The sequence below is a fragment of the Amphiura filiformis genome, chromosome 14, assembly GCF_039555335.1.
Source record: "Amphiura filiformis chromosome 14, Afil_fr2py, whole genome shotgun sequence".
In the NCBI taxonomy this organism is placed as follows: Eukaryota; Metazoa; Echinodermata; class Ophiuroidea; order Amphilepidida; family Amphiuridae; genus Amphiura; species Amphiura filiformis.
Window position 1 is genome coordinate 43,448,667 of NC_092641.1, and position 14,782 is coordinate 43,463,448.

The 14,782-nt window shown below is 37.8% G+C and overlaps 1 protein-coding gene across 1 annotated transcript; it reads left to right on the forward strand.

Annotated features, from left to right (window-relative positions):
- Window positions 1-565: 565 nt before the first annotated feature.
- LOC140170489 (MAM domain-containing glycosylphosphatidylinositol anchor protein 2-like) lies at window positions 566-7,066 on the forward strand. Its single transcript, XM_072193849.1, has 5 exons — window positions 566-632; window positions 769-915; window positions 2,807-3,078; window positions 5,154-5,229; window positions 6,900-7,066. The coding sequence occupies exons 1-5, from the start codon at window positions 566-568 to the stop codon at window positions 7,064-7,066; spliced, it is 729 nt and encodes a 242-aa protein (XP_072049950.1).
- Window positions 7,067-14,782: the final 7,716 nt, after the last annotated feature.

The following is a 14,782-nucleotide window of genomic DNA, read 5'->3' on the forward strand; positions in this document are numbered from 1 at the left end:
ACCTTAAGTTGCCGAGTATGAGTTTTTGTACCAACATTTTCAAAGGTCATTCGATGAATGTACAAATGTATTGAGGTTAAAGAACTGTGTCCCGATAGATGAGCATGTTGTGGATCCTAGTGTCAAACAAGCGAAAAATGCGCTCATTTACTGAAAACATTGCCTCTGGTACTATAGACGAATCCAACGAGCCAAGTCATGGTCAGGATTTGGTCGGCCATTATTGGGTCCCCGCATACACCAAACAGGTGTTGTGAGTGCCCAATTGGGTGGATTAAACCCGCTTAAAATTTGATGTTGGATTCTTTTGTGTTGTAAACTGTCATCATTCTTTTGTCTACGTGTAACACGGGTGAAAGAATGCAATTTAAAATACCCTCCAAGGCCGCATCATTTCACATTTTAAGTGAGATAGAGCTGACGGACCCAGCTAATGGCTACCATTGATGTGTAGGAATGCGTGAAATTGGATTCGTCTATACTACCGTCAATGACCTCTTCCTATTTACAAACTATACCTCGGGGTTTTCTTTAAAAGATATCGTTTTACATGTCAACAGTAGTAATGTACTCACCTTTTACAAAAGTTTTGAAGAGTTTACTCTTCTGTGTGTCCCTTGTGATCTTCAAAGGTAGGCATGAGTGATGAATCATTGCATTTAAAGTTCAAATGAACAAAAACTGAAGTCTTTATGAAATATGTGTTTCAAAATTATGTTTTCCAAGTGATGAAACTTTAACATGTTTAAAATCTTCTTTCCGTGATAGGCCCCGAATATGTATGTGATTTTGATGATAATGATAGTCCACTCTGCGATTACACTCAAGCAACTGATGATGACTTTGACTGGACTAGGCACAGTGGTAGTACACCATCGAGCATTACAGGCCCGGACGGGGACCACACAACTGGAAGTGAGTGCAACTTAAAACAAAACAAAATGTCCGGTTATCTACCGTATTTGTGGGTTTTGACAGACCACTATTATATATGTATACTTTGATCAGCTCGTAATCGGCGGGCCTTATAACATCGCGGATTAATATCAAAATATTTTATTTTAAGAATTGTCTTCTGACATTTCGCCAGAAGCATCACGAATTATTAATTCAAGTCCTATACTTTATCTACTTTCTTTAACACACAAAATATAGACCAGACAGGTCAACTAATAGCACTCTTAACGGAGGTCTACTTTTCGGCGTAGAAGAAATATCAAATTTAACAATTTTGAAGTCTCAAAAATCACCCAAATTAATCAGGGTTGCCAAACCCGCGAATTGGTAGCCCAATTGGGTGACTTTCGCAGATTTCCCCCCGACTTCCGACAATATCCTGTATCATAGAAACAGCTGGTAAAAAAATGGATGGCTTTTCGGCAAATCAGGTTCAAGGTAAGGCTAAGCATTTGCAAGTGTTGAAGGCCAGCATTTATTCAACTAAGGGCTGCGCAATTATTAATCATGAACCCTGCTCGGACCCTGTGAGAGGGTTTGTCTGATATTGGGTCACTCATACAGGTAAATATGTATTGTTTATTCAACTTTATGGTTAACATTAGCTGTATTTAGTGTTCAGATTTGGTTTTCCCAGCGACTTTATTTCCTGTCCCATAAAAACAGAATGGTTAGGCTAAGCATTTGGATGTCTTGAAGGCCTACATTTATTCAACTAAGGGGCTGTGAAACCGCGAAAGATGGGTGATCTACTAGCTACATGATGTGTGTAATTTTACATCAAAGATCTCACGGTCAGCATTAGAAACAAATACTGTTCAAAATGAAACAAAACACTGAAATTCATTGTTACTGTATCTGTGAACAGGGCCCATGTTCAACGTTAGTGTCCTATACAACTTCAATTTAACTCAAACACTGAAATTGCACCTGACCTTCTCAATTGTACTTTTAAATGACAATATCCTCTCACATCACTAATCACATTAAATATATAGAACATTTTATAAAATTATATAAATTATCAGTACCACAAAAGACGGTGACCGAGAAAGACGGTGACCGCGAAAGACGGTGACCGCGAAAGACGGGTGACCGCTAGTTTAACTTAATCAATCAATCAATCAATCAATCATATTTATTTCCATCAATTAAATTCATAGCATTCATTTTCCTTGCAAAACCCTGCTCCAAGCAAATTAACCTTACTGCAACCGAATCTAAACAAGAGGCACTGATACCATGGAAGTACGTTTTCACAGAAATTCTCTTTCAACTGAGCCTCAATGGGCTATTCCATTTGAGATCCACACTACCCCTGTGGAAGATTTTGGAAATGTGTTCCACAGAGGGAGTATGAATTGTAAATGGCATTAGCACATTAGGTAGCTCTATGTGAATTTCATACACCTTCTGAGAGAGATTCAACCTGAATCTTCCACAGAGAGCGGGTGAGTTTTCAATGGAGCTGCCTCATGTGCTAATTCCTTTTGAAATTCATACTCCCTCTGTTGAACATATTTCCAAAATCTTCCACAGGGGTAGTGTGGATTTCAAATGGAATAGCCCATTGAGGCTCAGTTGAAAGAGAATTTCTGTGGAAACGTACTTCCATGGTATCAGTGCCTCTTGTTTAGATTCCGTTGCAGTAAGGTTAATTTGCTTGGAGCAGGGTTTTGCAAGGAAAAAAGAATGCTATGAATTTTATTGATGGAAATAAATATGATTGATTGATTGATTGTTAAACTAGCGGTCACTCGTCTTTCGCGGTCACCGTCTTTCTCGGTCACACGCAATTTTGAATGATATGTTGACTTTGGAGTTACACTTTCTATTGTTCCTTGAACAGGTGGACACTACATCTATATCGAAACAAGTGACCCTAGAGTTGCTGGCGACACTGCCAGTTTGATAAGCCCTTTAATTCTTGGAAACACAGGAGGCAGTGATTGTAGAATAAATTTCTGGTGTCACATGTATGGGGTTGATATGGGAACATTGAGAGTATATGCAAAGACAGCTTCTGGAGGAGATACTGAGCTGTGGTCTGCATCGGGAAACCATGGGGATCAATGGGTCTTTACTTCTCTGTCACACTATATCCCACAAACGGACTTTAAGGTCAGATAAGAATCAAAATAATATACCTTGTTTTTTTGAAGATATTTGAAAAAATATTAGATTTTTTAATTAAAGTAATCATCGACAAGTGGTGGAACACCCTGAATAGGCCAAACGAGATTTAAACAGACTTGACATGAAGTATGCAATATTTTTTCGCAAAATTCCAAGTCTGGAAGGGGTCTGATTTTGTGGGTAAAATTTCCGAATTTTAGCAATATTATTCAATTGCTACTTGACTTTATCTAAACAAACATAATCTAATTGTGTCAGACCATTTTGATCCAAACAAGCATAACCCAATTACGACATTTCCTGGGCAAGGGAAACGTCGCACACCGACATCGCCTGGCTAATAATTACTTGGTGCAGCAGAGATACTAAAATAAATACCCGGGATCGATACACGTGAATTGCTATGCACGATTTTGATATCAGACGAAAATCTTCGGATACCGGGGTAGAAAATGATGAATATCTCCCGTAAATGATTTCATCTCAAGAAACCAGATCTGGTCTCATACACTTGAAAATACGTGTTGAACAGATATGATAGTCGTTAGCTTGCGTCTTGAGAAAAGGCCGTGCGTCTTGATTCAAAAACTGACCAAAATTCTAATTTTATATTGCGTTGGTCCTGTATGGACTACAGCGTGCAGGCTATAGCTGCACTCACTACTCCCGTGGAAGCAGTATAAAAATCGATGACCATTGACCTCAATGTCGTATACAAGCTTACTCACACACTAGAGAAATCAATTACCCGGCTATTGTCAGTAGCCTTAGTCAGGTCCCTCGAATCATTATGCGTCTCAAAGGTCGGAACAAAATGGCCATGCATGGCTGTGGATTCAACCTACCATGGCGATTTCTGCCATGAAGATATCGGGGCGATGACACTGTGCGTCGTACATGTTGTAGGAATGATTTGCCTTCAAGCACCGTGTATCTTCGCATCCGCAGATAACGCGGAATATTGTTTGGCGATGCATTTGCGAACTATAGAATTTGGAATGACCTTTTTTATGAGAATTAGGTTGTCTTGAAGTATTTTACCCCGGTGTTATACTTTTTGTTTAAATCTTATAATTTAAGCACGTTGTCACATAGGACTTGCACATGCGTACTGTGTTTCCACAGGATTAACTTCTTTACTTGCTTTATGATATTTGAGAGTACTTAATATTTATGTTAAAGAGTTGCATGCGGTTAGATAAATAAACAGATTGTAACTAATTATGGACAAGTAATTTGGGTAAATTAAACATGCAACTTCACAATATAAATATTGTGTACTCTCAAAATTCATTGAGCAAGGGAAAAGATTTATCCGGTGAAAGAATGCTGCGTTAGGATTTAAGGGAACTGGATCATCTATGCGTAATTATGGAGGGTCAAGGGGTTCACTCTATTATTATAAAAAATGTATTGGAAGAAATCAAAGAGCCCTTGCAGTAAAAATCATAAACAGACACAATTTCAATCAATTTTTGTGATCGATCAAAAAACACACGTTTTATATAAATTTGGAATTTAGTCTGAATGGCACCTCTCGCCCTATTTAAGATCAAGGCTGTTTTTACTGTTAATCGGCGAATCATTGTTAAAGCTATTTCACATACATGTTCAAAAAAATCCAGATTTTGATTTCGAATGATAATGTCATGAAGTCGTACATTTCAAGGTAAATTTCCAAAAACCAAAGCAAACCATTGCGAAGCAGATTTCCCGATTTATGCAATTTCATTATCGTATCAGTGTCTTCATTATTTGTTTGCGACCTTCTCCAAATGATCGTGCTAATAAATACGTAAAACAGCCATTCCATCTTTACACAATGAGTTATTTTTATGTAAGCAAATAAATAAACACAGCATTATAAGATTTATGTTCTATATTATACTTCTATACCTCCAACTGCCTCCTAGCGGGATTTTTTTTTTCGTAATGCTTGATTGCTTTCCGAAATGTCATTTGTTGGTAAATCATGCATAGGTACTCTTTGTGTTTTGTGTTTAAGTTATATACGTATACGTATACATTGGATAAATGGTTTTTTTTTAAATATATTTTAGGTAGCTTTTGTTGGAGTCAGAGGGCCAGGATATGCAGGAGACATTGCGTTAGATGACATTGAAATTTCTGGTTGTGGTAAGTTAAAGTGTTCAATCTTACAATGTTTTACCAAGCCTTGAAATAAGCAGGCAGCAAGCAGCATATACTTGAGAATATCATTAAAAATTAAGCAAGATAAACTTGCAATATAAAAACTTGCAATATAAAAACGCAGGGAACCAACTGCAGGAGAAAATGAATTACTATAATCGGCCAAGCAACGCCATTTCATTAGATAATAGAGTAGAATAAAGTCAAGGTCCGATTTCTCGAAGCTTGGCTTGTGGTCAGGCTTCCTAAGGCAATAGGCCAGCCCTACCAATATGGATCCATTTTATTGATTTATCTTTCTAGGTGATGTATGATGTGAAAATGTAAGCACTGCATGCTATAAAGGACTAATTGGGCTTTAAAAAAAAGCCTGACCACTAGCCATGCTTCAAGAACCCGGCCATAAAAGGCTCACATGAATCAGTAAAAGCAGTTTTGAACAAATATATTTTGAGCTGACTTTTTAAGTGTGCAAGAGTTGGAGATGATTTAATGTCAGCCAGCAGTACCAGAAACCAGCTTGCCATAACACTTAGTTTTGCCCCTTTGCTTGTGGGCAGAGAAGATTTTGTGACGCAGAGCGAAGAGATTGAACAGGATTTTATGTGGTTTCGACAATTTTATGTAAGGGAGACTGGAATACAGTTGTTCGGGGCAAGGCTAAAAGAACATAAAAAGACTCAATAATAACAGTAACAGAAAGAAAGTTCACGAGAGCAAACAGAAAGAAATCAACTTCAGAACAGTACAAATCAGCCATTACAGACCACAATCATAGCTCATGAAAATCACATTTTAGAATAGGAAGGGACAACAATTCTCGATAAGGACCTTTTTACCACTTATTTCGTCATCACTGTGGCTATCACCTCAATTTAGTTTCAATTTGCGATATGTTGCAAAAACCACCCAAGTACTGGACTTTTGGATTTTACATGCTCAATAGACGCACGTAGAGGGTGGATTTGTGTTGTTCTTTTATACATATGATAGGCCTATGTATAAGCAACAATTTCACATGCTTAACTCAATTTGGCCAAAGTATGGACTTGGGTGGGTTTTGTATTCAGGTATTAAATTTATAGTGTTAAAACAGTGATTAGTGGTAAGTGGAACTTCTTGCGTAGCGCGGAGGCAATACTGCTGAACTGAGCGCAAAGGATCGTAGGAAAATTACATTGAACTGTTTGACTTTTTTGTTGTTGAGCGTTTTACGGCGACAGAAAAAGTCTGGAGGGGTAGCTCCTCCCCTTCGTTACTCTTACTCTCACTCCGTCGACTCTTGCTGTCGGGCATCAATGATGGCTCGCCAAAACCGCCTGTCCTGTATGCTGGTCTCAATTTCTGATACTGTATATCCCGTATCTTCTCGAAGCAGGTTTACAAAGGTCTTCCTGGGACGTCCTTGGGAAATGCTTTTTCAATTATTTAAAAAAGTAAGCTATTGAAATACAATATTTATGAATCTAAGGAAATGCCCTTTTTTAAATTAAAAAGCTAAGGGAGACAATTGCCAACATCATTGTCGTCAATTGATTGTCAACATTAGCTTGTTTGAAATATATAAATTTTAACAAACTGCCATATTCTTTCTACAACCAAAATTGTATTGTTGTTCAACCATTAATGGTATAATTTCTTTTTATATACCTAAGGTTTTCAAGGAACCACTGAACCGCCAGAGTTATCGACGTATCCCACTACAACTATAGCAGGTGAGACCCCAGGTTTACTTAAATATGATAACGTCATCATCACTTTGTTCAGGGCCATCACTATGAGGAGGTGTGTGTGTGCAAAACCACCTCCTGGCGATCCTTAAAAAAAGGAAAGATAGAGAAATGAAGAAAAACAGAGAGTGGGAGAGGGAGGGGAGGGAAAGATAGGGAGAGATAGAGAGGAAAGAGGAGAGGGGAGTGAAAGGGATGGGGGAGAGAGAGAAAGTTAGAGAGAGGACACGGAAGAGGGTGAGCATATGAAATATGTCTCTCACATCATGTGTGAAAGTGCGAGAGGGGTAACAACTATATACAACAAACCACAGCTAGTTGAAAATATCATATGCCCTATTGGTTCTGGCCAGCGATCAGGCCACATGGTCCATGATAGGTGCATCCGTTTACTTTATTCTACGAATTAGACAAAGACTAATGATTTTGCAAATTTGACAAAATACGTTCCCCTCTCCTCACCCGTCCGTATCGCACCGTTCATCAGCATCAATGCAGTATTGCGCATCAATGGGGTGGTGGGTGCTCCCTGACCAAAATAAAAGAGAGAAGTGCCCTCATGACAACAACAAAAATGAAAGAGAAAAATTACATGCTGAACTGTTTCATTATCTTCAGGGTACAGCGACGTTCGACTTATCGATGGCGGCAACTCAAATGAAGGAAGAGTTGAAATATTTAACGAATTTTATTACACCTGGGGAACCGTGTGTGATGACTCATGGGATGCTAATGATGCCAAAGTAGTGTGTCGTCAACTTGGATTACCATACGGTGCTGCAGAAGCTGTAGGAGGCGCCTACTTTGGACAAGGATCTGGTCCGATATGGCTAGATGATGTTGAATGTTCAGGATATGAAGACAGTTTGGACCAATGCAGCCATAATGGATGGGGAAATCATGATTGTGGGCATTATGAAGACGCAGGTGTCATATGCACCAATGGTATGTACAACCGAAAGTGGTATTGATTTATTGATAATTTTTGTTTCAGTTAATGAACAGAAAATAATTTTAAAAGATAAACAAATTCTGGGACCAAACTGTTGTAGCAGTTCAAAAATACGTCACAAAAAGCTATTGTAATGCTACACATAATATTTATACCGAGTCCATATAAAGTCTTTTTGCAGGGCAAGCACATCCTTTTGTGATGCGATCAAAATATGATAGAAATAGTGTTGGATGTCCCACCACCACTACACTGAACTTCTAGTTGTATCTTTTCTTATCGATACTGTTTGCAACATGAAAATACTCATCACGAACGTTCAAATCAAATTCTTATGATCACATTGTAGCCTGCTAAATTCGTTTTCGAGTGGCAGATTGTTTTAATCAAAGTTGGTTAAAATATTACACAACTTAACCTACGTTGTGTAAAATAGAATATTATTGGGTTTTTTTCTCTTTTTTAATCCCTGTTGTGTGATTTTTAACCAACAACTTTTAATACGTGTTTTTTTATATATATTTTAACAGTGTATATTCGATCTCCCGACTAAATCCTCATTTCGGTCAGATATTCCAATATTCTCGACCAAGACGATCGAATCTCGGTCGATAATCCAAGACATTATTTGAGATTTCAGGATTCTATATTTCTGAATCAAAAATGTAGTTTATGATCGCTGAAATTCTAAGATTCTAATCTCTGTGGAGAATGCAATATTTCTTGTTTCTTGTTAACGAATCTTGGAATCTCGATTTTGGAATTGAACAACTTTAGTTACCACCAAGATTCCAAAAACCCCAATTTCCTGGTCGCAAAAATGCTTTCTTGACAAGAATCTTTAGTTATTGACCGAAAGTGTTGAATATTAGCGAAAAACCAGGTCATTTTGAAGTTTAACTTAGCATTCTTAGGAAATCAATATACTTTTCATTTAACAAGGTACATCTTTCCAATAAACTTATTGAGCTGAAATGAGCTGAAATTGAAGCAATGCATGACTTATATATGTTTTTGATAATATTGGATACATCACTAATTGATAACCATTTCATCCATGTCTAATGTTTTATTTTCGTCAATCTTTAAAGGTGAAATTGGGACCATGGGAAAAAAGTTCGTATTTAATATTCCAACACACTATCTAACTGGCACCCAACCAGTAGTGATGATCTCCACTTCATCAGACTACCCAGTAGCGTTCACAGTAAGCGTGCCGGGTATTGGCTTCCATGCAGAAAATATCACAACGCAATATAACCACGCCGAGATAAAGTTACCGGAATCTACACGTATGGATCTAAGCGGCGATGTTCAAAACAAGACGGTCGTTGTAACGGCTACTGATTACGTTTCTGTTCATGTAATACCGCATACATATCCTAATAGATTAGACGGTTTCTTAGCATTACCTACTAATACGCTAGGAAAAGAATATCTTATTGTAACATACCAGCCTCTTTCCAGTTCTTACCCATCACTGTTTTCAATTTCTTCTCTTGAAGAAGAGACTGAAGTCTACTATCAAGAAAGTTCAAGTTCCTCGTGGTATTATATAAATCTTCAACCATTTCATAGTTACCAAGTACATGACGCATACAGAGATCTTACCGGTACCTACATTGTGGCTGATAAGCCAATAGCAGTTGTTGCAGGAGTTACGGCTAGTCCACTGGAACAGATGATCCCTGTTGAAAGCTTTGGATATAATTTTGTAATCGCTCCATTCAAGGAAGCCACTTATCCGGGATACTTATATCGCATCATAGGACCCGAAAGAGCGAACATAACTATAACCGATGACTCAACAGTTAACATTGAACTTGGTGCGCGACAAGTTTACGAAGGATATATCACATCGGACAACTACTACACCTCGGTAACTCTCATTACTTCGGATAGTCCCATTCAAGTAATGGAATACGCGAGATATGGAAACGGCGCGGACTATTCAATGGTAGTTGTACCCGCAACGGAACTTTTTGCGGGTAACATCACTTTCCCGGTATATCACGTGAATTCAGCCTCCTTCACATATTACATAAACATTATAACTCACTGTTCGAATGGACCCAATCTCATGTACGATGATAATGTTCTTGATACGTCCTGGCAAGAGATATCGCAAGATGGTACGTGTGTCTATCGATCTCCGGAGATTACACCTTCCACTCATCGTGTTACACACTCCGATCCTGATGCGACATTTTCTGTTACAGTATACGCTAATTTTGGTACTGCTTGGATTTATTATGCATATTTAGCCGGATTCCACGTGACGACAAGTGAGTTGATTCTATTAATGCCACAATGTACGATCTTATAATATAAATTTTTTCAAACCTGATTTGTTGGCATTTTGTAATGTTTACACATGTCCCAACTTACACCTAAATGAAATCTGCCACATTTGATGTGTTTGTATATAGGTCAACAGAGTAATTTTGACATAAAGTCATAATTATGACTTTATGTCCGCCATAGAACTCCATGTTAAATGGTCAAAATATACAATGGTGCTTTTTTCACTTGCCCTTGCCTTTTAAGCTTAAGGTAGACAGAAAGCCTTCCCGGTAGTTTTTACTTATATTATTTCAGCATTTTGGGTTAAGAAATTTGATGGAAATCGTACATTATGGCTTTAAATTGTATATTTTATTGTTGAATATATTTCGGAAAAATACTTCATTGAGAGGTTGCGAAGTTGCTTTTACGCGCGACGGCAATCACCTGTTGTGACGTCTGACTCACGTTTAGATTACGAAGAGGCGTTTATGACTTAGCCGTACGGCCCATGCGCGACGTCATTTATCCGATCAGACGTCTGATTCACCTTGTAGAGGTGACGTAATAAATCGGATTAACTACCATAGCAATAGATTAATACAATTATGACTATATCGCCCTGCACTAGAAGCAAGTTGTGCTCATCACAGATTGCATACAATACTGCTCATTTCAAATATACTAAGCTTACAGGTGCGAATGAGCAACATGATATAAAGGTTCAATGCATAGGTATTTCGTGACTCTTGTATATTCTTGTATTTCAACGGTTTCTTATTTCTTTTTTTTTCTTCTTCTTAACGGCTGGACTCCAAGTGATTACATTTGACATGTCGTTGCCATTCAAGTCTCACGTTTCACATAAAAATCGCAAACTTAATTATCAAAATATTTCAAATGTAAAACAGTTATCATCGCTAGTGATTAAAACAGTGCTTTTTGAGTCACTGTAGCTCTACGCGACAGAAAGCGTGGGTAAAAAAGCTATTTTAAACCAAGCCACTAAAGCCATGGGCTTTCAGTGTAACGATCTCCAACGGTGGGCATAATTGACGAATCGTTGTATTTAAAGTTTTATTTAAAGCCATATTATAACATTGGCTGAGGAGGGCGCCCTCAATATTTTTCAATATTCTGTTTTTTACACGGTTATATTGTATTATATTAAACCAACATACCCTGCAAAAATCAAGACCCTAGGTACTGTAGTTTTGTCAAAATCCGAGATTTTGAATAAAACGCAGGAATCGTCGTTTTATTATTACGATGGAAATATTAGTCGAACGCATACGCGATGTTCTTGAAAACAGTACGTACATGGCGTGCGGGACGGTGCTACACAACAAAGGACCGTACTGTAAAACGACCGAAGGAGTGATACGTATTGGCGACATCGGCGCCGGTAGTAAATTCCAATTTTCTCGGCTCAAAATTAAAAAGGGATATATCTGACAGTAAAAACTAACATTTTATGGCAAAGAAATGCTAATCTATTTTATATGAAAATGTTATAATATAGCTTTAAAGTTCAAAATGAACAACAAACATGATGCAGTCATGTCTACAGTAGAATTCAACTCGACCTTTGCAGGACTTAAACCCCATTAAAAGCTATTAAACCAAGATAACACTCATTGAAAACAGCTCAACTGATTAAATCATATCTTCTCTGGTTAAATACACACAACATATGTGTCTGCTTTACACGTACAATGGAGCAATTTGCTGGGATTATACTTTCAGTTGGGTGAACGATTATAAAGCGAGCGCTAGAGAACAATTGTGTGTGGTCTTTGTTTACGAAATGAGACAATACGTGCTTATTGTTAACCAGCATTCTTGAAAATGAGAAACATGGTGGTTTGCAGACTTAACACGGTTTGGAAATAATTTCTTCATATTTTTTGGTGTTATCTGTCGTTTACATATCCTTCCTAAAACACCAAAGTACGCATATTTCCAAACATCTAAATTAGCTAAAAATTTAGGACATGTTACAAAACTATATTGTCTAGAATTTTAGAAGAGTACTTTTAATATTGGCCGGTTATTTTGCACACAGTGAGTGACGTTAACTAGGCAATGTACTATTACCTATAACATTAACTAAAACACCATAGTACGCATATTTCCAAAAATCTAAATTAGCTAAACATTTAGGACATGTTACAAAACTATATTTTCTAGAACTTTAGAAGAGTACTTTTAATATTGGCCGGTTATTTTTCACACAGCGACGTTAACTAGGCATATCCCCATACTTTTAACGTAGGCTATTTGTAGAGGTCACGCGTCAATGGGAAAGAGCACTGTGTATTGTGTATAGGAAAACGGACAGTAACTGCAGTATGATGGTCAATCTTTATGATATACGTGATTCAAATATCGTCACTGGGCGGGAAAAACCTCGTATGTACTTTTGGCCCTTGAACATGGATAAAGCCTTGTATGTATAGAATTTATATTGAAGAGGTTGCTTCATCCATGTTCAAGGGCCAAAAGTACACGCAGGAAATACCTCATATTTACCTTTTGGCCCTTGAAAATGGATACAGCCTTGTAGGTGTAGACTTTATATTGAATGGTTTGCTTCATCCATGTTCCAGGGCAAAAAAGTACATATGAGGTTTTTCCCGCTTAGTGACGATGTGTTTGTCACATCGTGAAATTTCAAACTCTGCTTTCAGCGTTAAACCCGGAAATCTGTGATTTTGATGATAATGATAGTCCATTCTGCGGTTACACTCAAGCAACTGATGATGACTTTGACTGGACTAGGCATAATGGTAGTACACCGTCATTCGATACAGGTCCGTCCGGCGACCACACAACTGGAAGTAAGTGCAACCTAAAAGCGACGCAAATTCAGGTTATCGTAGTCACATAACATTTTGAAAGGCCAGAATATACATGTAGTCCGTCGTTTTTAATGTTATGCAATTTACTGTTTTGTTGCGATTGTAGGTTCTCCACTGCGATTTTAGGTCCGCCACTGCAATTTCCCGCTGATATTAATTTTGTTTGGGACTGTATTTGTCGCTACGTCGAAATTGTCGAAATTTTCGCATGATAAACTGGGCCTTGTGTAAGACCATTCACAACATGTCTGTTGTAGTATACCGTTAGTGTAATTCCGTTAACAGTATAATAAATATGTAGAGTTTGAAGAGTATTACAGAATGCCTTTTTTTTTTTTAACGAGGACTTCGATTCCATCAGGTTAATTCAGCTGATCAGCTAACATAATCTCATGAGTGGTGATTTTTCATTTTCGTTGTTACTTGAACAGGTGGACACTACATCTATATCGAAACAAGTAGTCCCAGAGTTGCTGGCGACACTGCTCGTTTGATAAGCCCTTCAATTCTTGGAAACGCGGGAAGCAGTGATTGTAGAATCAATTTCTGGTGTCACATGTATGGAACTGACATAGGAACAGTGAGGGTATATGCAAGGACAGCTGTTGGAGGAGATACTGAGTTGTGGTCTGCATCAGGAAACCATGGGGATAAATGGTTCTCTGTGTCTCTGTCACACTATATCCCACAAACGGACTTTAAGGTCAGATAGCATTAAAGTAACGTTCCTTTAATGTAACTTGGATTTAAGTACACCAAACTAATGTAATTATTACAAATCCTTTATTCTCTTAACATGTAATTCGAATCTAATATGGGCTTTATATTGCTATTTGATGCTTTACTTTATTAATGCGGGCCAACCAATTTACGACACCCCCCCCCACCACCACCACCACCACCACCACTATCTCGGGTTGAAATTTGTTATGACCCCCTTTCGCGCACACATACTCGTTGTCCGAATTAAAGCGGGCGGGGCAAACACAATTTTTGATTGTAAGTTTAAATAATGCAAAAATGTTGGAAAATGTTGATTACAACTAAAGATTGTGCACACATTTTGATTGTTCATTAGGTGTAAAAAATGCGTGCGTAGTGCGTTTCGAGTCACAAGCCCTTAATCATTTTAACCCCTCCTCTTTGTAAAAACATTATGCCCCTCCTAATTTTGGAAGAAAATTACAGCCACCTAACCCAATAAAGTCATTTGTAGTTATCTATAAATATACGTCTAGCCCTTTTCTATTCACAGATTATCGATTATATTCCTTTTGTTTGAGGTTCGTTGCCTCGACCATTACCTAGAGTAATGAAGGCAGCTAGCTGCCCAGAGACCGTTATCAACACAATAGCTCAAGATTGTCTCGGGCAGCGAGCTAAACAAAAGGAATATCATGGACATTCTAGAAACACTATGGAAAGGATCACAACATACATGTAGAATCTGAGTTGGTTACTAGTCTCAGATAGAATTTTGGAAAAAATGCATTTACAGCTCGATGCAAATGTTACATGGCAAGAGAAAATTATAGAGGGCTCATGCAGTCCGTATAATAGTAATTCATATAACACCACACTGGTGCTCAGTTAGATTTATGCAAATTAAAGTTTAATTAGCATAACGAGGTAAATATTCATAAATAAAAAGTAACCGTTTCGTTGAATGTAAACTCAGTACATGTATATAAACTTGCCATTGGTTTTTAGAA